The 23,259-nt window shown below is 47.2% G+C and overlaps 1 protein-coding gene across 1 annotated transcript in view; it reads left to right on the forward strand.

Moving 5' to 3' along the window:
* Positions 1–3,869: 3,869 nt before the first annotated feature.
* LOC308459762 (SCO-spondin-like) overlaps positions 3,870–23,259 on the forward strand; it is a 177,099-nt gene continuing 157,709 nt past the window's right edge. Inside the window, exons 1-11 of the mRNA XM_080975383.1 lie at positions 3,870–3,886; positions 7,282–7,433; positions 8,555–8,746; positions 10,928–11,010; positions 12,889–13,059; positions 13,989–14,245; positions 17,197–17,299; positions 18,238–18,396; positions 19,724–19,806; positions 21,624–21,752; positions 21,866–22,013. Of these exons, the coding sequence (XP_080831509.1) occupies positions 7,336–7,433; positions 8,555–8,746; positions 10,928–11,010; positions 12,889–13,059; positions 13,989–14,245; positions 17,197–17,299; positions 18,238–18,396; positions 19,724–19,806; positions 21,624–21,752; positions 21,866–22,013 (1,423 nt within the window). The 5' untranslated portion in view covers positions 3,870–3,886; positions 7,282–7,335. The remainder of the gene's footprint in view (positions 3,887–7,281; positions 7,434–8,554; positions 8,747–10,927; positions 11,011–12,888; positions 13,060–13,988; positions 14,246–17,196; positions 17,300–18,237; positions 18,397–19,723; positions 19,807–21,623; positions 21,753–21,865; positions 22,014–23,259) is intronic.

The raw sequence follows: 23,259 nt of genomic DNA on the forward strand, positions 1-23,259 counted from the left end.
TCCAGACTGTGGGATTTGATCGCATACGATCAATTTCAGGTTGTGCAATTATTATGGGTGGGAAAGCTCTTGTGCAACTAACCTGCTTGCCCAGAAGACCAGACTTTTGGGCCATGAGGAAAGTTTTGGGGAAATCCACCGGAAAATGTGAGAGCCAGCATCTACCCGTATTTTTCGCTCTATAAGACGCACCAGACCATAAGACGCACCCAGTTTTTGGAGGAGGAAAACAAGAAAAAAAATATTCTGAATCTCAGAAGACAGAACAACAAGAGGGATTGCTGTGCAGTAAAAGCAGCGATCCCTCTTGCTGTTCTGGCTTCTGGGATAGCTGCGCAACCTGCATTCACTCCATAAGACGCACACACATTTCCCCTTACTTTTTAGGAGGGAAAAAGTGAGTCTTATAGAGCAAAAAATACGGTAACTTCTCTGCAAACCAGTCAGGGTGCTTGCTCAGTAATCAGGTTGCCTGGCCATGCCTTGAGAAGAAGACCAACATGATAGAATTTTATTGAACATGATAGAAATTTTTAAAATCATGCACGTCGTGGAGAAAGCGGAGCAAGAACAGTTTTCCTCCCTCAGCATGAGAAATTGTGGGCATCTGATGAAGTTGAATGTTGGAGAATTCAGGACAGAGAAAAGGAAGTTTGCCTGACTTTGTTTCTGATTGATGTTTCACTGTGTTTGATGTTTTAATTTGTTGGAAGCCACCCAGAGTAGCCAGGGCAACCCAGTCAGATGGGTGGCATAGTAATAATTATGTTACATAATAATAATTACATTACACTCAATGGTGTAATATTGGAAAATGTCGGTCACTTCTCCTACCCGGGCAGCTACCTTTCCACAAGGGCTGACATTGAGGCCGAAATCCAGCATCGCCTGAGCTCTGCGAGTGCAGCTTTCTGCTGAATGAAGCGCAGAGTGTTTGAGGACCAGGACATTCACAGGGAAACCAAAATGCTTGTTTACAAAGCTATTGTACTACCAACCTTACTATATGCTTCTGAAATGTGGACCACTTACAAACGCCATCTCCATCTCCTCGACAGATTCCATCAACCGTGTCTCCAAATTTTTTTACACATCATCGGGAAGACAGGTGAACTAATAGCAGTGTATTGGAAGAAGCAAAGATCACCAGTGTCAAAGCAATGATTCTTCAACATCAACTTTGTTGGACTGGTCATGTTGTGCGGATGCCTGATGATCGTCTTCTGAAGCAACTGCTCTATTCCAAACTTAAAAATGGTAAGCCTAATGCTGGCGGTCAACAAAAGAGGTTCAAAGGCTCTCACAAGGCAAATCTTTTAAAAAATGTAGTATAAACACTGACAACTGGGAAACACTGGCCTGCGAGTGCTCCAGTTGGAGAACAGCCTTGACCAAAGGTGTCATGGGCTTTGAAGACGCTCGAACTCAGGACGCAAGTGAGAAACATGCTAAGAGGAAGGCACGTTTGGCAAATCCACACTGTGATCAACTCCCAATGTCCCCACTGTGGAAGGACCTGTGGATCCAGAATCGGCCTCCACAGTCACTTACAGACTCATTGTTAAAACCGTGTTTATGGAAGACAATCTTACTCGGCTACAAGGGATCGCCAAAGAAGAGAAGGAGAAGGAGAAGAAGAAGAAAAAGAAAATAATAATAATAATAATAATGCATCATATTTCATTGTAACAATGGAAATTGCAATAAAAATGATCAAACACACACAAATAATTTACTTCTGTTCCAAATGGATTCCAGCATTGCATATATCAAGGGGAGATGGGGCGTTGTGTGTGGGTGTGGGTGTTTGTGTGAGGGTGAATGACAACCTGGACCAAAGGAGAGCAAGTGACCTGCTGGGGGCTTTGAATTCTTTGCAGAGATGAGCTGGAGACCAGGAAGTAGGGATAAGCCCAGATCCGTGTTTGGGGCAGGAGGGCGTGATGGAAATGCCAGCAGGGAGGCCTCTGCAGACAAAGTCTGGGCTCATAGCTCAGAGACCCCCAGCGGCACATCCTAGGCACATAAAAACACCTCCGGGCCACTAAGTAGGTGGGGCAGCCCCCACCCCCAGGCCTCCTTTTAGGTCATATTACGGATTTTTATATGATGGATGGGTGTTCTGTATTATTTATTAACACAATTCCTGAATGCAAGTTAGTCATGTCTTTTGGCTAGAACAATAAACCTATTAACTTGAATTTGCATTTTCATCTTTATTGGTTTTTAAAATACATCACAGTTATCCTTCTCCATCAAAAATATACACAAAAGAAATACCGAAGCATTGGAAATAAAGTAAAGTTGCATAGTGTATTGAGACTTCCCTCCACCCCAACACGGGTCCTCTACATTTATGTATTAACTGCATATTGAATAATGTCTAGTTTATATTTATCCATTATTTCCATAAGTTATGTCACATTGTAGGAGTCATTCAAAGCCGGCCAAAGATTTCAGGTGTTTGCAGTGATCTCTTGGGTATTGTCTGTATTTATCCCACTCTCTGTTAAATTTTTGGTCGCCATGATTCCTAATTTTTCCTGTTAATCTTGCCATCTCAGCGTACTCAAATAATTTTGTCTGCCATTCCATTTTTGTTGGTATTATCTCTTTTCCAGCATTGGGATAATAGCATGGTTGCATACATGAATAACGTCCTCAAATCTTGCGGTATGTCTACACCTAGAATACCTAGGAGAAGAAAGGCTTCAGGGTTTTTTTTTTGGCAAAGGTAAATTAAAAAAAAAATTAAGCTCATTGTAAATCATATCTCAAAATTCCTTTATCTTTTTGCATTCCCACCACATATGGTACATAGTTCCTTCTATTTCTTTGAATTTCCAACACAAGTTAGAGCTGGTTCTGTACATTTTCGTTAACTTGCTGTGTGTCAAATACCATCGACAGAGCATTTTCATATACAGTGGTACCTCGGTTTACGAACTTAATCTGTTCCGGAAGTCCATTTTTAAACCGAGGCGTGCTTTCCCTAATTTGGCCTCCTGCCGCCGGTGCCCTTCCACCGTTCTGTTCTTAGACTGAAGTAAAGTTCTCAAAACGGGACACTACTTCTGGTTTTGCGGGGTTCGTAAACCGAATTGTTCGTAAACAGGACTGTTCTTAAACCGAGGTACCACTGTAGTTTTCTTTAAGAGTGTAACACACCGTGAACTTTAGATTCTCTCTCCAAAGTTTATCCCATGCTGACCTTTGAATGTTATATCCAAAATCTCTAGCCCATTGAATCGTGGCTGATTTTACTTCCTCATCTTTCACTGACCAATCCAACAAAATCCTGTACATTTTAGAGCGTAATTTCTCCTTACTTAACGCTTATTAACTTGGAATTCATCCCTGCATCTTTGCACGTTTCTCCTCCTGGGCTGTGACGCTTGGTGGCTTCCATTTCTGATTCTTTCCTTTCCTTACGTTTGCACTTTTCTGTTTGTTAAGAAATCATTTTTTAAAAAAAAAGGTTTTAAGAGGCAGGAGACAGAGGGAGGGCAGGCGAGTTTGTGAAGAACCCCCCAGGAGCAAAAGGGGAGGAGATGGGAAGGGCATCTAAAGACCCTCTCCCACCTCCACCCTCCCACCCACGGCAAATTGTGTGGACAGGTTCTTTCCTGGATCCTGGGATGGGGGGGGGGGAGAAGGGGGCCAGTGGGGGGTTTCCATCTGACTGGGCAGAGTGAACCCAGAAAGCTGCATTGACGTAGGGGAAGAATCCTTCAATCCCAGACACGCCAGATGTTCCCAAGCTGGTGACTCTTGCAGGCTATAAATGCCCCCATCCCAAGGAGCCATCTCCTGCTCTCTTCAGTTCCTGTCCCCCGGAGCAGAGAGCTCGTCCGCCTTGCCCACCCCCCCTCCGCTGGAGCATCAGGTAAGTGGGGGGGTGATCTGCAGAGTGGGCTGGAGGGACTTGGACTGGGCTGGAGTTTGAGACCCGATGGTGCCTGGAGGGGAGAGGAGACTCAATTTATTCTCCCCTTTCCAAAACAAGGGAGTTTGGGGTTGTTGGGGAACGCTTTGAACATAAGAAACGAAGAAGAGCATCTTCTGGATCAGGCCAATGTGGATCAGTCCAGCATCCTGTTCTCACAGTGGCCACTCAGATGGCTCTTCTGGGACACCCACAATCGGGATTCGAACACAAGACCACTGCTCCCTTGTGGCTTCAAGCAACTGGGATTCATTGCTGCCTCTAACTGTGGAGGGACAGCATAGCCATTGCGGCTAGTAGCCACAGACAGCTTTATCCTCAATTAATTTGTCCAATCTTTGTTTAAGCTGGCCATCTCTGCCTCATGTGGCAGGGAGTTCCATCGTTCAACTATGCACTGTGTGAAGAAAGACTGTCTTTCTCCTCTTCTGAAGCTTCCAACATTCAACTTAACTGAAAGTCCACGAGTTCTGGTGTTATTAGGGAGGAAAGCTTTTTTCCCTGCCCACTTTCTACAACTGGATAGGGGGAAGACCAACACAACACCGTGTTGAGTTTCTCCAGACCAATTTGGAGGCTATTAATATTTTCATATGTATTAGGATAATAATACCAAATTTATACAATAATGTATGGGTTAGGAAACGTTGGACTTGAGCAGACTCCAGACCCTTGACCATCTTGGTCTCCCTCCTCTGCACACTTCCAGCTTTTCAACATCCTCCTTAAATTGTGGTGCCCAGAACTGGACACAGTATTCCAGGTGAGGTCTGACCAAGGCAGAATAGAGCAGGACAATGACTTCCCTGGATCTGGACACTAGACGTCTGTTGATGCAGCCTAGAAAAAGCATTAGCTTTTTTTGCTGCTGCATCACACTCTGGAGTCATGTCAAGCTTTTGGTCCACCAAGACTCTGATATCCTTTTCCAGGTGTCCCCCATCCTATATTTGTGCATCAGGTTCTTCCTGATGCCACTATTGAAATTTATTTTGTAGCTTGTGCCCAGTTCTCCAATCTGTTAAGGTCATTTTGAATTCTGATTCTCTCTTAGGCAATAGCTACCCCTCCCAGTTTGGTGTAATCTGCAAATTTGATTAACATCCCCTCAATTCCTTCATCCAAGTCATTTATAAAAATGTTAAACAACTTGCCCAGGACAAAACCCTGCGGCACCCCACTGGTCACTTTTCCCCAGGATGACGATGAACCATTAATGAGTCCTCTTTGGGTTCAGTCAGCCAACCAGCTACAAATCCACCTAACAGTCACCTCGTTCAACCCATATTTCACCAGCTTCCTCGCGAGAATATCACGGGGGATTTTGTCAAAAGCCTTTCTGAAATCAAGATACACTATGCCCACAGCATTTCCCTGATCCACCAAGTTTGTAAAGAAATCAGATTGGTCTGGCATGACTTACCGTATTTTTTGCTCTATAAGACTCACTTTTTCCCTCCTAAAAAGTAAGGGGAAATGTGTGTGCGTCTTATGGAGCGAATGCAGGCTGCGCAGCTATCACAGAAGCCAGAACAGCAAGAGGGATTGCTGCTTTCACTGCGCAGCGATCCCTCTTGCTGTTCTGGCTTCTGAGATTCAGAATATTTTTTTTCTTGTTTTCCTCCTCCAAAAACTAGGTGCATCTTGTGGTCTGGTGCATCTTATAGAGCAAAAAATACAGTATTTTGGAGAAACCCATGCTGGGTCTTCTTAATCACAGCATCCTTTTCTAAATGCTCACAGGCTGACTGTTGAATTATCTGTTCTGGACCTTCCCTGTTATCAATGTCAGGTTCACCGGTCAGTACAGCGGTACCTCGGGTTGCATACGCTTCAGGTTACAGACTCCGCTAACCCTGAAATAGTACCGTGGGTTAAGAACTTTTTTTCAGGATGAGAACAGAAATCGTGCTCCGGCGGCGTGCAGGCAGCAGGAGGCCCCATTAGCTAAAGTGGTGCTTCAGGTTAAGAACAGTTTCAGGTTAAGTACAGACCTCCGGAACAAATTACCGTATTTTTCGCTCTATAAGACGCACCAGACCACAAGACGCACCTAGTTTTTGGAGGAGGAAAACAAGAAAAAAAATATTCTGAATCTCAGAAGTCAGAACAGCAAGAGGGATCGCTACGCAGTGAAAGCAGCAATCCCTCTTGCTGTTCTGGCTTCTGGGATAGCTGCGCAGCCTGCATTCGCTCCATAAGACGCACACACATTTCCCCTTACTTTTTAGGAGGGAAAAAGTGAGTCTTATAGAGCAAAAAATACGGTAAGTACTTAACCTGAGGTACCACTGTAATTACCTGGGTCTTCCTTTCCCCCCCTTTTGAAGATGGGGACAACATTTGCCCACCTCCAGTCTGCAGGGACCTCACCTGTTCTCCAGGAAAGCTCAGAGATAATAGACAAAGGCTCTGAAATTCATTTTGTTAGGATTGGCCCGGTGGTGGAGGAAGTGGTGGTGGAGGCAGTCCGACCTGGGTGCCATCTCTGTGGGGGGTGACAAGGCACGTCCCCGCCATCCTGTCACTGCTGCCGCGGAGGGATACCACTGTTGTCCCATTGGCAAACCGCCTGGCGGTGCATGCGCTGCGCAGCTACGTACACGTACGGTGCGCGCTCATGTGCCGCACATAGCAGGGCATGCATGTGTCATACATAGCGGTGCTGCGCATGTGCCGTATGTATGGCATGCACACATGAGCAGCTGGGCGGTTTGCCCCAACACTCCGCGTCGGGTGTTTGTTCTCCTTCCTTCACCCCTTGTTTGGCCCAGTTCTCCAGTTAATCAGATGCTTGGTCCATGTAGCTATTGCCCTGCAGGGCCGGTCCACCCATGAGGCGGGGTGAGGTGACCGCCTCAGGCAGCAGGATCCGGAGGGACAGAAGATCCCCGTGTCAATCTTCCTTCCCCTTTGTTCCTGATGCCAATCTTCCCTCGCCCCCTGTTATGTACTGAAGTACTCACCCTGGGCCAGCAGGGGGATACTGTAGATAGTTTTCACTCTGGTCCACATATGCAAATAAGGGATTGAAAGTGACGTTCAGTGATTGGATAGTTATAGAAAATGGTTACTGTTGCGTTTTAGTGGAGCTCTATATAAGCAGGCTGGCTGAACCCTTCAGTTCAGTTCTGGCCTATGAATAAACAAGAGCTGTTTGAAGAATCGCTGTGTCGTCTGATATGTTCACCCACAACTTAACACCCTCCTTTCTCGTTGGGGAAGGCTCTGCCTCAGGTGCCAAAATATCTTGGGACCCTGTGCCCAATGACGCTTTGTGTCCCATGGGAGTAGCTCCAGCTTTCTCAGTCCTTCCGAACCTTCCCTTTCTCCAGGGACAGGCTGGCCGGCCCAGACTCCGCAAGCGGCGGCGCCCTCCCTCCCAAGCGATGCAGGAGGCAGCGCGTCCCCCCAGGCCTTGCCACAGGTTGGTCCTGGGCACCTTGGCATGGCTCTGCCTCTGGGAGACTCTGGCGCTGGGTGACGGGTAAGGAACGGATGCCTCCCCTCCCCATCCTCCTTCTGGAGCTGTCCATGTCTGTGCAGGCGCTGTTAGTACTTATTTCATGTTTGTGTGTGTGTGTGTGTGTGTGTTTCCTTTATCATTTCACTATTATAAATGTAAAAATAATATTTATTAAAAACATCTGTATATGTTTGTGTTTTTAATCTGTTTGTGTAAAATAGAAAATGCAACTCTCTCTCTCTCTAAAATAATATTTATTAAAATTTAAAATATATAATAAGAAAAAGACCACCCCTTTATTGACGGATGTATGATGTTTGGGGGGGTGGCCTTGAGCTACAGGGTGGCAATTTCAAAAGTCTATATAAGAGCTTGCAAACCAATGTTCTGGGTCCCTCCTCCCTCCTGAGTGGGGAGAGGACCCTGTTGCAACAGTTCAATAAAGATCAGGCTTAAGAGCTGCTTTGCTTCTCAATATTCACTGGTTGGCTTCTGTTGTTTTCTCCTTCCGAAAGGGAGCCCACTTAAGGACTCTGTATGGGCTCTTGGGTACCCCAGAAGGGATAAAGGAGCAGCTGTTTTTTTCTTATAACAGCATGGTTGTTCAAAGTGGTACCCATGCGCTTTAGTTGAATGGTGGCAGATGTGGCCTAAGTGGTCCAGAGTAAACCTATTGAAGCCAGTGAGCTTCCTTGGCTCCTGCTGGCAAAGGCAGGTAAGAGTGGTCCTGAGACACTTCATGCCACTTCTTCAAGGCCAGATTTAGGTTTCATGCGGCCCTCAGTTCCGGAAGGGAATGGGGCCCTTTACGTGTCCAGCTGTCCTTTGTCAGCAACAAATTGCCCAGGACTTACATCATAGGAGCCTGCACAACACACAAACACTGTTGCTGGATGTAGGTTTTATTTTATTTGCTTTTTATCTTATATTTTGGAAATGTACATCCACTTCCCCCCCCCTTTAATTTTTGGGGGGCCCCAAAGAGAGTGGAGTCCTGAGCTATAGCTTGTTCAGCTTATACATAAATCTGACACTACCCCAGTCAGAAGGAGAAGGCGGGCAAGGAGGTTCTGGGCAGGAAGGCCAGGGGTGCCCAGCTGGCCCCCAGCTGCTGGTCCCTCAAGGGCCTCGTTCCCCCGCAGGCGCTGGTGCGAGAGAATGGTGCAGGTGATGGAGGAGGAAGTGGTCAGCCCCCGGCGGGAGGAGATGGTGCCCTGCGCCGATGTCTACCAGTACAACATGGCGGGCTGGCACCTCGACCAGGACCGGATGCGCCAGGCTTCTGGCAGGGCAGAAGGCCAGGCTGGCACCACCAGCATGTGCTACATCTACAAGTGAGTAGGGCGGGGGGGGGGCTGGGCAGAGAGAAGGGGAGGCTGGCAGCCCCCGACATGTGCTAGAAGAGGGCAGGAGAATTGGGGCAGACCCTCCAAGTGCCCCTATTCTCCAGGGACGTCCCTGATTTGGAGAAGCCGTCCCGGTTTCTGAGTGTCCTGCTTTTCCTTAGGACGTCCCGGGTGGCGCTGTGGGTTAAACCACAGAGCCTAGGACTTGCCGATCAGAAGGTTGGCGGTTTGAATCCCCATGACGGGGTGAGCTCCCGTTGCTCGGTCCCTGCTCCTGCCAACCTAGCAGTTCAAAAGCACGTCAAAGTGCAAGTAGATAAATAGGTACCACTCTGGTGGGAAGGTCAACGGCGTTTCTGTGCGCTGCTCTGGTTTGCCAGAAGTGGCTTAGTCATGCTGGCCACATGACCCGGAAGCTGTACTCCGGCTCCCTCGGCCAGTAAAGCGAGATGAGCGCCACAACCCCAGAGTCGGCCATGACTGGACCTAATGGTCAGGGGTCCCTTTACCTTTTTATTTTTATTGGAGAAATGTTGATTAGACCCCTGAGCTGCAAATCCTGTATAGGGAAGGGTTTTTTTAACGTTTAATGTTTTATTATGTTTTTATATTTATCAGAAGCTGCCCAGAGTGGCTGGGGCAACCCAGTAAGGTGGGTGGGGTATAAATAGTAAAATTATCATTGCGAAATGGGACGTCCCTTTTTCTGTCGGAGAAAAGTTGGAGGGTACATAGGGGAGAGGTGGCACGTCTGTTGCCAGGAGGATGCTACTCAAAGTGGCAGGTAGGAGGGGGAAGAGGGAAGGCTCTTAGCTGTGATTCCTGCATTTGGGGGGTTGGTCTAGATGGCCCCTGGGGTTCCCTTGCAACTGTACAATTCTACGATTCTATAGATGCAGCTCATGTACAGTGGTCCCTTGGTTCTCAAATGCCTTGGTTCCCAAACGCCGAAAACATGGAAGTGTTTTCGAACACTTCTCGGAAGCTGAACATCCAATGTATTGTCAGCTATTGTTTCCGGGGAGCCTGCACCAATCAGAAGCTGTGCCTTGGTTTTCGAACATTTCAAACGGAAGTCAAATGGACTACTGGAATGGATCAAGTTTGGCACTTTTGTTTTTGCTATTTATTTTGTGGTTTTGTATTTGAGGCTTTTTTGGTTAATTTGTTTTTGTGACTGTGTGGAACCCAGTTCAGCTACTGATTGATTGATTGTGTGACTGTGGAAATGGATGAAAGCCCCACCCTCCAAACATTGACTATTATCAGTTCAGGTAAGAAAAAAAGTTAATTTTAATTTTTGTCATCTACAATACTGTCTTATTTATTTTATAGTATAGAACATTGATTATTAAAGGACACGGGTGGTGCTGTGATCTAAACCACAGAACCTAGGGCTTGCCAATCGGAAGCTTGGCGGTTCGAATCCCTGCGACGGGGTGAGCTCCCGTTGCTCGGTCCCTGCTCCTGCCAACCTAGCAGTTCAGAAGCACGTCAAAGTGCAAGTAGATAAATAGGTACCGCTCCAGCGGGAAGGTAAATGGCGTTTCCGTGCGCTGCTCTGGTTTTGCCAGAAGCGGCTTAGCCATGCTGGCCACATGACCCAGAAAAACTGTCTGCAGACAAACGCTGGTTCCCTTGGCCAGTAGAGCGAGATGAGCGCCGCAACCCCAGAGTCATCTGCAACTGGACCTAACCTTTACCTTTACCTTGATTGCTTTCATTTTATGGATCAATCGTCTCGTTAGATAGTAAAATTCATGTTAAATTGCTGTTTTAGGGGTTGTTTTTTTAAAGTCTGGAATGGATTAATCTGTTTTGCATTACTTTCTTTGAGTTTTGGAACGCTTTGCTTTTGGAACGAACTTCTGGAACAGATTAAGTTTGAGAACCAAGATACCACTGTATTGCGAAGGGTGGGGACCACCTGATGGGGATGTCCTCAGGGTTTTGAAGTAAGGCAGATGCTGCAAACGCTTTGGAAAAGCTTTTGTAAAGACGAAGGGTGATTATTATTTGGGAAGATCAACTTCAGTCGTGGAGCACGGCTGTTTTATGTACGTTGGGATAAACGACCCCATAACGTGCGCTAGTTTCTTGTCCTCCTCTCCTAGGTAAGAAATCAGAGCTTTGTCACCATCTTCTTCTTTTGCTGTTCTGACCTTGCAGGCCGGAAGACACGAGACCCACGCTCTGGAACCGCACAGTGCGCGCTTGCTGTGAGGGCTGGAGTGGACCCCATTGCTCGGAGGGTAAGGCCACCACAGACGTGGGCCCCAGAGGTGGGTGGGTGGGGGCCCATTCTCCAGAGCCCCCCTTTCCACGCCTCCTTGAAATCTCTTGCGAGCAAGCAGCTTCCCTTGCATGGGCGGAGCGTATTATTGGCACCTGGAATAGTGCCAATTTTACCAACTGAAGCAGCTGAGTGGGCACAGGTAAGGCGGTCTCGTAGGTAAACGTGTGTGTATGCTTGTTGTTGTTTAGTCGTTTAGTTGTGTCCGCCTCTTCGTGATGCCCTGGACCAGAGCACGCCAGGCACTCCTGTCTTCCACTGCCTCCCGCAGTTTGGTCAGACTCATGTTTGTAGCTTCAAGAACACCGTCCAACCATCTCGTCCTCTGTCGTCCCCTTCTCCTTGCGCCCTCCATCTTTCCCAACATCAGGGTCTTTTTGAGGGAGTCTTCTCTTCTCATGAGGTGGCCAAAGTCTTGGAGCCTCAGCTTTAGGATCTGTCCTTCCAGTGAGCACTCACCCCAGAACTGGCCCCACTAAACATCTTCCAAGATAATAATGCCCATTTACACCACAAATTGCTCATAACCCACCTACTTTCAGCAGCCGGAACCATCATAGCCAGACACTGGAGAGACCTGTCAGGAGTAAGCCTGGACCAATGGTACCAAATAGTACATGAAACAGCCTTTTTAGAAAAACCAATCAGTTTCTGATATGATCCCAGAATGTCCTGCTTTTCCTTAGGACACCCCTATTTTCTTTTTCTTTTAAAAAGTCTTTATTGAACATATTTCACAGATTTATACATCAATATACTATATTACAAAATATATCCCATCCCATACAGAAGAAAAAGATTAAAATTCAAGAAATTTAAAACAAAAGAAGACCTAAAATAGACTTTCGACTGTTCTAAAAAAAAACCCCTAAATCACACTTGTTATATTTTACACAGTATCATATTATTATGTTACTTCCTTAAATAATAAATAAATAAATAAATAAATAATAAAGAAGAAATAAAAAGAAAAAAGGTTAAATAGAAACATTTGTTTTAAATATATTATCTATACACTGCAAGACTCATTCAAGATCTGCCAGGAGGTTTTTGCTGTCACAGTAATTTTTCAAATATTCTTTGAATACAATCCATTCTTGATTTACTTTTTGCGTCGAATACGCTCTTACCCTCCCCGTCATTTTTGCCATTTGCAGATATTCTAACAGTTGAACTTGCCATTCTGATTTTGTAGGTGTAATTTTGTTTTTCCAGTAGGTTGCAATTAAAATTCTGGCTGTGGATGTTGCATACATAAAGAGTGGTCTTACTTCTTTTTTAATTTCAGTTGACATTAACCCTAATAAGAAGGCTTCTGGTCGTTTTGTGAATGGAACACCCCTATTTTCATCGGAGAAATGTTGGAGGGTATGGGGTTCTCCAACCCCTGAGCTACCTGAAGGCAGCTCTCTATAGGGCAGGTTTTTAAAAAAATGTTTAATGTTTTATTATGTTTTTATATATGTTGGAAGCTGCCCAGAGTGACTGGGGCGACCCAGTAAGATGTGTGGGGTATAAATGGTAAAATTATTATTATGGAACAGGATGTCCCTATTTTCACTGGATAAATGTTTTAAAAGATAATTTTAGGTTATATTTTAGTGCTCAAGATTTAATGTATATTTTAAAATGCTGTTACATCTGAATTGTCTCTGTTAAACCCAATTGCAATTCAATATATTCCCGTTGCGTTTTATGATTTTTCTGATATTGTAAGTGAGCCGGAACTGGTCTGTGACCGTAATCATAAAATTCAATTCAATTCCACTGGAGAAATGTTGGAGGGTGTGGGTTTCTTTTTCTCCCTTTCTCATCTCTTTCTTCCCTGCCGTTCCAGGAAAGGCGTCTCTCGGCCGCTGCTTCTCCACCTGGCAATGCCAAGACCTGCCTGGACTGCAGAACATCTCTCTGCTGGGCATGGAGGAGTGCTGCCAACGCCCCTGGGGGCACAGCTGGCAGAACGGCTCCTCCCAGCTCTGCTTCAGCTGCTCCCACCTGCCTCTGAAAGGTGGGCACCCTCAGGTCTCCTCTTCCTTTGCCAACCGGGTGCCCCCTGGACTACGGCAGTGGGCAGTGGAATTCCCTGGGGGGTGCTAAGAGGCAAGGGGGTGGCAGTGGGGTGCGGCAGGTGGGTCCTTCTGAGCCAGCTCCGCCTGTAGAGCATAAAACTTGTAATCTCAGGGTCACAGGTTCAAGTTCCACACTGGGCGAAAGGGGGTTGGACTAGATGACCCTCGGGTCCCTTCCAATTCTACGACTCTATGAAACATCCGTTAATGTTCAATGATCATGACTGAGCAGGCCAGAGCCTTGAGCGAAGAAGTGAATTATTATTATTATTATTATTATTATTATTATTATTTATTATTTATACCCCGCCCATCTGACTGGGTCTCCCCAGCCACTCTGGGCGGCTTCCAACCAAATATCAAAAACAATACAGCGTCAGACACTAAAAACTTCCCTAAACTGGGCCGCCTTCAGGTGTCTTTTAAAAGTAAAATAGTTGTTTATTTCCTTGACATCTGATGGGAGGGCGTTCCACAGAGTGGGTGCCACCACCGAGAAGGTCCTCTGCCTGGTTCTCTGTAACCTCCCTTCTTGCAAGGAGGGAACCATCAGAAGGCCCTCGGAGCTGGACCTCAGTGTCTGGGCAGAACGATGGGGGTGGAGACGCTCCTTCAGGTCTACTGGGCCGAGGCCGTTTAGGGCTTTAAAGGTCAGCACCAACACTTTGAATTGTGCTCGGAAACGTACTTCCCTCCCAATAGCCCTCATCCTCTTTTAAAGCCATCCAGGTTGGCTGCCATTCCCGCCTCCTGTGGCGGGGAGTTCCGCCGTTTAACTCTGTGCTGCACAAAGAAGGAACTTTCTCTGATCTGATCTGCCAGGCCTGTCCTCTCCCTCCTGACAGCTCACGTCCCTCTTTCTCCCCAGATGATCTGCCCTCGCCCTTCCTGCTCCGGCCACCGTCCCCCACGGCGCTTTTGGTCACCTCGGCTCGGCACCGCCGGCACCGCCACCCCTTTGCCACCTGCGCCACCTGGGCCGGCTTCCACTACCGCAGCTTCGACGGCAAACACTTCCGCTTCCACGGCAGCTGCACCTACAGCTTGGCGGCCGCCTCCGACGGCACCTGGGCCGTCTACCTGTCCGGCGGCGGTGAGGGATGCAAGCCCGGCCACTGCCAAAAGGTGAGGGACGTCGGGCCCACATGCCAGGCAGGGCCAGAGGTGGGCAGGTCCTGGATCTCTGCCCCTGTCCCAAACATGTCCGTTCTGCAGGAAGGACGGCAAGGAGGACGGGCGGATTTCACACCCAGAACCAGTGGTGGATGGCTGGTTGCTGGTTGCGGCTGCTGGTGGGGCGGAAGGCAGGGAGGCTGCCAGTAGGTGGCGCCAGAGCCAAGGAAAGCCCCCCCCCCAGCACTAACAATAACTGTTATTAAACTTCACAAAGGTGCCTTATAAGAGTGAATATAACCCAGCAAAGAATATAAAACAGCAAAGACAGAGACTGCAGAGACAGCAGAGAAAGGGGAAGAACCATTTATTTAGAATTAGCCAAACTGACAGATATAATAAGACAAAAACCAAAAAAGTGAAGTGAAAAAGGAATGGGAGTGCCTAAATGAATACCTTAAAAGCCAAGGTTCGAGGACAGAAATCTCTCTGAGTCTGGAATAACCTTGTGAAGTGAAAGGATAAGAAAGAGGGATTTATAGCTAGATGCTAGGATAGAGATGATAAGGAAAACAGGAAGATACAATGAGAGATAAAGGAGGTGCTGTGGGATTGGTGGAAGCCAGTGTTTGTTTTTCTTTTTAGTGTTTATATTATTAACTTGTAATATATGGATTTGGGGTTTTTTTGTATACTGGTTTTTGTGTATTGTTATTTTTCGATACTTTTCATGTTGTTGTGTGGAAACTGCTAATAAAATTTATTTAAAAAAAAAGAGAAAAGAAAGGCAGAAGTCAACAGCTGGATTCTACAAGGGCAGGGGTCAGCAAACTTTTTCAGGAGGGGGCCGGTCCACTGTCCCTCAGACGTTGTGGGGGGCCGGACTATATTTTGAAAAAAATAATGAACGAATTCCTATGCCCCACAAATAACCCAGAGATGCATTTTAAATAAAAGGACACATTCTACTCATGTAAAAACACACTGATTCCCGGACCGTCCGTGGGCCGGATTGAGGCGGTGATTGGGCCGGATCCGGCCCCCAGGGCTTAGTTTGCCTCCCCATGTGCAAGGGTAACCCTGAGACAAAGGAGGCGAAAGAAACTGCCAGGTAGGGCTGGCAGCAAATAAGATGGCAAGCGGACAGGTGGGGCCTGGCTGAGGGCAAAGCGAGGGTGGTGGGGCAGTGCCCCCCTGACCCACAGCAGACAAGCCTCCGCTGCCCAGGAGAACTAGTTTCTGGCAGCCATAATGGGGACAGAGAGGGTGCCTCAGAGCATGTGCAGAGTTCCTTCCTTCGAGTAGAAATGCAGCCTGGGAGGGAGGAAGAAGTGGACAGATACTTTGCCAGCCCTGCCTCAAACGGGAACGGCCAGCCCAACTGCGCTGTTTCCATGGTAATTATCTGCGTGTTTTTAAAAGATACATAGCTTTAATTCTATTAATGCTTAACATTTTTTGCGTATTTGTTATTAACACTTTTTTTTGATACAACAAGATAAAAATGGGGGGGGGGTGGAGAAGAAAGGAAAGAGGAAAGGAAAGGAAGGAAGAAAAAGAAAAGAGCTTAATTGGTTTTTAATGATTGTTTCCACTTCCTTCCCCCCCTCAGGTTTTCAGTTGTTCTTATTTTTATCTGTGAGCTATGCAGTATTTTAGCCAGTTCAGGCAACTGCAGTTACTTTGTATTCCCCAAAGAAGAAAACGAAAGTTGAAAGTATCCTCTCCCTTTATGATGTAACAATGGAGTCTAGCCTTCCCTCGCTGGGAGGTCCGCTTCAGAAATCAAGAGTCTATTTTCTGCCAGATCTATCGTGTGCAGGGTTCCTGTTCTGTCAAAATCCCCCCCCCCTTCCCCCTGCCAAAAGAGTTTTACTTGAAAGTGTTTTTTTTTTTAAATATCTTTTCAGGCTGCGGCTTCGGTCAGCGGTAGCTGCTTCCACTTTTATTTCAGCGGAATAAATCCCTGTTTAAATCCCTTCCTGTCCAACTATGTATCCAAATTTAGATACTTTTTACTCACAGTTTTCCAATCTTATTTTTCGGAGAAATTGGTTGCTCACGATCTCTGGACTTGGAGCTTCGCGCAGTGAAGAAAGCGAGTCGATTCCACAGTGCCCACGTCTCCAACCCCGCTTGCTCTCGGGGCTCTTTTTAGAACTTACCGGGGAGCGGGGGAGTCGCTCAGGGTACCCGCTGGAACACCAGGTCCTCAGAATGCTCAATCTGAGTTTTTTGGGGGGGTTCCGTGACGCTCTCACGGTCACCCCAATCTTCAAGGCGCCGCGGCTCTTTCAGCCGACAGAGCTCCCGTCCACCATTGATCGGGCGACCAGCCGGAAGTCCTAGTAAAGCTTTTTTTGATATAACAAGATAAAAATGGTGGGAAAAGAAGGAAAGAGAAAAGGAAAGGAAGAAATAAAAAGAAAAGAGCTTAATTGTTTTTTAATGATTGTTTTCACTCCCCGCCCCCCTCATGTTTTTAGTTGTTCTTATTTTTATCTGTGAGCTGCCTTGAGTCCCTGCCAGGGAAAAAGCAGGGCACAAATGATGATGATGATGATGATGATAGGTTGAATGAAGCGGTTACCTCAGACACCTGAGTTCAGGTGTCATGAAAGGGCAGAAAGATATAATTTAATACTATTTATTGTCTATAATTATTTATTGTCAATAAATAATATTATTTACTGCATACCCCGCCAGATGGGTGGGGTATAAATAATAAAATTATGATTATTATTTTTCACTCCTAGGAAGAGGCACCGGAGGAATTCTCTTTCTCCTAGGGAGAGACCCCCCCCCTCAAATAGCGTCGGCCGCCCTTGGCTCTTAACTCTGTACCTTGGCTTTTTGGGGGAGGGGGGACGGGGCACCCAGAATGCCTTGGGCCAGCCCTGGGACTCTGGCCAGAGCAGGATTTGGGAGCCCCCCAGCCTCACGAGACCCTCTTTCCCCACCAGGACCTTCGCCTGCTGTTCGGCCTCGACCTGGTTGTGGCTCAAGGACGGCGCGTCTCAGTGAATGGCGCTGCAGTGCCCGAGGGGGAGCCCCGCTTGCAGAAAGGTGAGGAAGCGGAGCAGGCGGTGGGGAGATGGGTGAAGACTTATTTATTTATTTATTTATATTTTATTAAACAAACATTACAAACATAACATACAAAAAAAGTAAAAAACAAATTAATGGTACATTAGATATTTCTAAATACCGTATTTTTTGCTCTATAAGACTCACTTTTTCCCTCCTAAAAAGTAAGGGGAAATGTGTGTGCATCTTATGGAGCGAATGCAGGCTGCGCAGCTATCCCAGAAGCCAGAACAGCAAGAGGGATTGCTGCTTTCACTGCGTAGCGATCCCTCTTGCTGTTCTGACTTCTGAGATTCAGAATATTTTTTTTCTTGTTTTCCTCCTCCAAAAACTAGGTGTGTCTTGTGGTCTGGTGCGTCTTATAGAGCGAAAAATACGGTAGTTATTACAGTATACATAACTGAATTGTCAAGAATGTAAAATAAATGTGCATTATATAAAAGAAGTAAAGAGAGAGAGAAAAGGAAAAAGAAAGAGAAAGTTGCACGGCGACAAAACCGAAAAATTAACAAAACTAAAACCGCCTATTAAACAAAAAGCAATATTTAGTTAATTCGAACCGGTACCAGGGTATTCTATCCACATAGTCCCTCGTTCCAGATTCAGTTCCTTTTTTAATTTGTTGGTTTGCTGACTTCCACCTACTCTTTGTGGTTTCAGTTCAGCCGTTTCTGTCTTTGATCTGTATTTAATTGTTTGTCTCCATCTTGGGATACCTCTCTCTGCGAAATTAGTCTAAACACAGCCAAGTGATGTTGTTGGAACCATGTTTATTCAAGTCATTTTAAAAACATTTAAAAACAGAATTCTAAGGCGTCTCTCATCCAAGCAATGTGTGTCTGTGAAAGAGAGAGTGGAGTCCACAGTTTAGCTTGTGCTTCAGCACCGATACCAAGTCCTCTCCTGCTTTATCCCAGGGATCAGTGTTTGGTGGCTGGGAGACTTCCTCTTCGTGGAAAGCGGCCTGGGGGTGCGGGTCAAGTTCGATGGGCGCGACACCGTCTACGTCACCATCGGGGCGGACCTGAAAGGAGCCACCCGAGGGCTGTGTGGGGTCTACAACGACGACCCTGCAGGTAAAGACCGCAGGGGGACACCCACACTTTCCCCTCATCCATGGAGGGGAAACAGAAGGGAGAGCTCTCACTTCTGACACCATGTTGCCCTTCATCAAAGGTCCAAAATGCTCACCAGCATTGGACCAAGGTAGCCGCTCTCTGGGTTTTGTATCGGGGGTGGGTGGGTGGTAGTCATTAGAAGGCAGTCTGCAAAACTTTTGCTTGGGGGGGGGCAAAGTAAACCACTGAAAAAGTTGGGGGGGAGCAGGCTGGTATCCCACAAAGCAAATGAGAAGAGCCCTTTTGACTTATTTCTCAGGCTCTACAAATGCAAGGAACATTTTTAAAAAATCAAAGCTGGGGATCTGGAGATTATGGTTCATCCTTTGATGGGGGGTAACTGCCCCCCCTGCTTCCTCCCTTGCTACCCCAATCCCTGTGGATGCCCCAGGGCAAACAGTGGGAGACTCCATGGCTGGAACCACTTAGCATCACAGAAGTGCAGAATCAGAAGGGACAACCAAGCTCATCTAAACCCATCCCTTACAATTGTTGGTGCAAGGAAACAATATAGGTATAAAAGGAGAACTCCTGTCAGCCAAGATCCAAATTAGGTGAGAGAACCCCAGCAGAGATTTAAAATCACAAAATATGCAACAAAGCAAAGCATGGAAGTATAGGCTGTTAGACCTTTAAAAGATGCCCCTGTGAGCTCCCAAATTTTCCCTCTTATCCCAGCATAGGAAAAGACCACACTTGGGGTGAGTTAAAAATGGGTTTACTTACAAACTCTTCAAAGGTCAAGTTCATGTGCTTTCCCCTACATCAGTCAGAACAATTGCACCAGCAGTAAAACTTGGCTTAGTTGCAAAGTGGCGAAAGCTCCTAAATTATTAGTATATAACAAATTAGGAGTGGCTGATCAGAGGTTTGAGCTGGAACAATAAACTCAGAACCTCTTTACACATTGAGCTTTTCAGGGGGTGAACAAAGGCTTGATTACCTAGTTCCTCCCCAGGTGAGGGGAAGTGGATTTAGCTAAGCCTGGCAGGACACCTTACTCTATGGTTTTAACCCCTTCTTTGGAGTTAAATATGTTGGTTATATGAAGCTGGTTATCCTACAGGAATAACAATGAAACTCTTGACCTTTCCGACGCCTTCTCCTCCGCCTCCCTTGGGGCGGTTGGGTGAGCATCCCCCCCCCAAGGATTTTTCTCAGGAGGGGGCCCTTCCCCTGCTGCTCCCCACCCCTTAGTGGCCGAGAGGGGAAGGCTATTCCGGCACCCTTCTCTGCCAGAACCCTTCCCACATGCATCCCGCTTCCTTTTCTCTTGCACCCACAGACGACTTCCTACGCGTGGGAGGCGATGTGGCCGCCTCAGCAGCCAGCTTTGGCAATTCGTGGCGCATCCCGGACGCCGGATTGGTAGGTGGTGCGAGCACAGACCGAAGTCACTTCCAAACGACTGGCTTACTCCCCGAGGAATTGTCTTGGTCTGTTTGCGCGGTTTGCAGAGAGGTTGGAACATAGGAAGTTGCCTTGCACTGAGTCAGGCCATTTCTCCATCTAGCTCAATATTGTCTACAAGGGCTGGCAGCAATGGCTCTCCAGGCTTTCGGACAGGGCTTAATCCCAGCCCTACCTGGACCTTCTAGATGCCAAGCAGGTGCTCTCCCATTTGAGCCACTGTGAAGCGAGCATTTGCCCTGGCTCCTCTGAGTTCTCCCTCCTCCCCCGTTAGGGAATCATTCTGCCGGAAACAAGTAGAAAGTTTCTAGAAGGTTCCAGAGTTTTCCCTTTAGGTATGGGAGAGGCCCTCTGAGCTTAATTGGCATCAGCTGGAAGTGCTAAGAAGAAGAAGAAGGCCACTCGGCTTTGTTTCTGCAAAGGTCTGTCCGAAGAGTGTTGCCTGTGAAATCTGTTGAAGGACTGTTCCTGTAATTTACGATGTGCTGGAGATCAGACTTTTGTTTGAAAGTGTGCTGCTAATTCCCGTTTATTTTAACAGTCAAAAATATATTTGCTACTGCAGTGCTTGTACCCGGCCTGGGAATAAAATCTCTTGGCCGAGACTTCACAGAGTTTGTGAGTCATTTTTAGAATAACTTCGTCATTGTTCACCACGTCCACGAAAGAAAGAAGAGAAACTGCTAAACAGCATATATTCTGGGAATGGAGTTGAGAGATGACCTAACCTGGGGAGAAAACAGCAAAGACCTGATGAAGAGAGCACAGCCGAGGTTATATTTTCTGAGAATCCTCCGGAAAACAATCTCTCAAAGGACCTGTTGATGGCATTTTACCATTGTACTGTGGAGAGTGTATTAACTTATGGTCTGCGTGTGTGGTTTGGGAGCTGCACGGTCAGGGGAAAAACAATGCTGTCCAGGGTTGTAAAGACTGCGGAGAGAATAATTTGGTGCACTCTTCCCACCTTGGATCAAATCCATGCTTCCAGGTGCCATAAGAAAGCTGCAGAGATAGCGCAGGATAGTGCGCACCCCGGAAATGATCTCTTTCAGCTTCTGCCTTCAAGAAGAAGGTCCAGGGTTATAAAGACTAGGACTAGCTGCCTGAGAAACAGTTTCTATCCCAATGCGATTTTGGTTTTTAATGCAATGTAAGGTAATCTCTATGGACGCGGGTGGCGCTGTGGGTAAAACCACAGTGCCTAGGACTTGCCGATCGTATGGTCGGCAGTTTGAATCCCCGCGGCGGGGTGAGCTCCCGTCGTCGGTCCCAGCTCCTGCCCACCTAGCAGTTCGAAAGCACCCTTAAAGTGCAAGTAGATATATAGGTACCGCTTTATAGCGGGAAGGTAAACAGCGTTCCGTGTGCTGCGCTGGCTCGCCAGAGCAGCGATGTCACACTGGCCATGTGACCTGGAAGTGTCTGCGGACGGCGCCGGCTCCCGGCCTCTAGAGTGAGATGAGCGCACAACCCTAGAGTCTGTCAAGACTGGCCCGTACGGGCAGGGGTACCTTTACCTTTACCTTTAAGGTAGTCTCTATGTGAGTATATTGTATTCAATTATGAGGTATCAGAGTTTTTAGGGGGCTAACCAGGCTGGGATAGCTGGGATAGCAGGCTTGTTGGTTTTTGAATATCTGGTGTAGATTTTTTTCAATTTCGTTGTTCTGTATGGGACAATGACAATAAAGATTATCGTATTGTATCGTAGCCACCAGTATCTGCACAGCGAAAGTGTCTGGACGGTAACCTCTAATTCCCCCCTGCCCTAGATCCCCTGTGAAGACGCAGCAGAGGAGCCTCACAGCTGCGAAGCGCCGGAAGGCCGAGGGAAGCAGCAGGAGGCAGAGTCCGTTTGCCGGAAGCTTCTTTCTGGCCCTTTCGGTCAATGCCACTCGGAGGTGAGGGGTCTGCCACACCACACACCTTCCCCGGCCTCCCTTTAACTTCCAGCCTCTTGCCCGCTCCTGCCCCACCCTCACTGAGGTCCGGCCTCTTGCTCTGTCCCCGGCAGGTGGACCCCAGAGGCTTCTACGACACCTGCATGTACCTGCATTGCAGCAGAGCCGGGCTTGGTGCCGTCTGCGAGACCTTTGCCAGCTACGCCCGCGAGTGCGCCCAGAGGAGCGTTTTCGTCAGCTGGAGGCGGGCTGGATTCTGTGGTAAGCAGGGACAGAGCAGGGCACCCAGGAAGCACCTGCCTTTGGGGGCATCAACCCCTCAAAGCAGAAGGCATGTTTCTTCAAGGCTGTGTGACTCCAGCACATTGGCCACAATCTCCTCCTCCTCCTCCTCCTCCTCCTCCTCTTGTTTCTATCCTGCTGTTTCCCCAGACCTGGACTCAAGGTGGCTTCCACAAATTCCAAGAATTCACAAAGATCCTAGACAGAGGCTCTGAGATTACACCCACAAGCTCCTTTAGCACCCTTAGGAGCAGCTCATCATTGAAATTAGCTAGGTGTTCCCTTCCTCTTTTCCTATCTTGGGCTGCAACTCCCGCTTTCCATCATTTATTCTGTTATCACTGGTCTGGGCATCGCTTTCCTTTTGGGTGAAGACAGAGGCAAAGGAGGTGTTGAGCAGTTCCGCCTTTTCTCTGTCACCCAACAGCATTTCTCCATCTTCCCCACGCAGAGGACTTCCCACTTGCATGTTCTTCCTTTTACTCCAGACCTAGTCGAAAAAACCTTTTATTATTATTTTTATCTTCTCTTGCAAGCCTGAGTTCATTCTGAGCTTTAGCCAGCCTGACTTTCCCCCGGCAACTGTTGGCTACTTGTGTGATGTTTTGGAACTACAGTTCCCATCATCACTGACCACTGGTCCTGTCATCTAGGGATGATGGGAGTTGTAGTCCCAAAACATGTGGAGGGCCAAGTTTGGGGATGCCTGCTTTAACCCCAAAACCAAGTGCCAGATTTACTTATAAGCTTAAACAAGCTCTAGCTTAGGGCCCCACTCTCTTGGGGGCCTAAAAAAAAAAAAAGGGGGGGGGAAACCTGGATGTACATTTCCAAAATACAAGATAAAAAGCAAGTAAAATAAAAGCTACATACAGCAACAATGTTTTGTGTTGTGCAGGCTCCTATGATGTAAGTCAGGGGCCCCACCTGCTTGCCTGCTCCCTAAAATATCACTGGTTTGCTCCTTTCTATATATAGGGTGCCTACATTCTGCATGGACTGGTTGCAAGGCAACATGTGCAAATGGCTTGAGATACCTATGAGGTCCATAAATTACCATGGAACATATATTCATTAGGGACGCGGGTGGCACTGTGGGTGAAACCACAGAGCCTAGGACTTGCTATCACAAGGTCGGTCGTTCGAATCCCCACGATGGGGTGAGCTCCCGTTGCTCAGTCCCTGCTCCTGCCAACCTAACAGTTCAAAAGCATGAAGTGCAAGT

This window comes from Podarcis pityusensis (genome assembly GCF_964106645.2).
Source record: "Podarcis pityusensis genome assembly, chromosome: 12".
NCBI classification, from domain to species: domain Eukaryota; kingdom Metazoa; phylum Chordata; class Lepidosauria; order Squamata; family Lacertidae; genus Podarcis; species Podarcis pityusensis.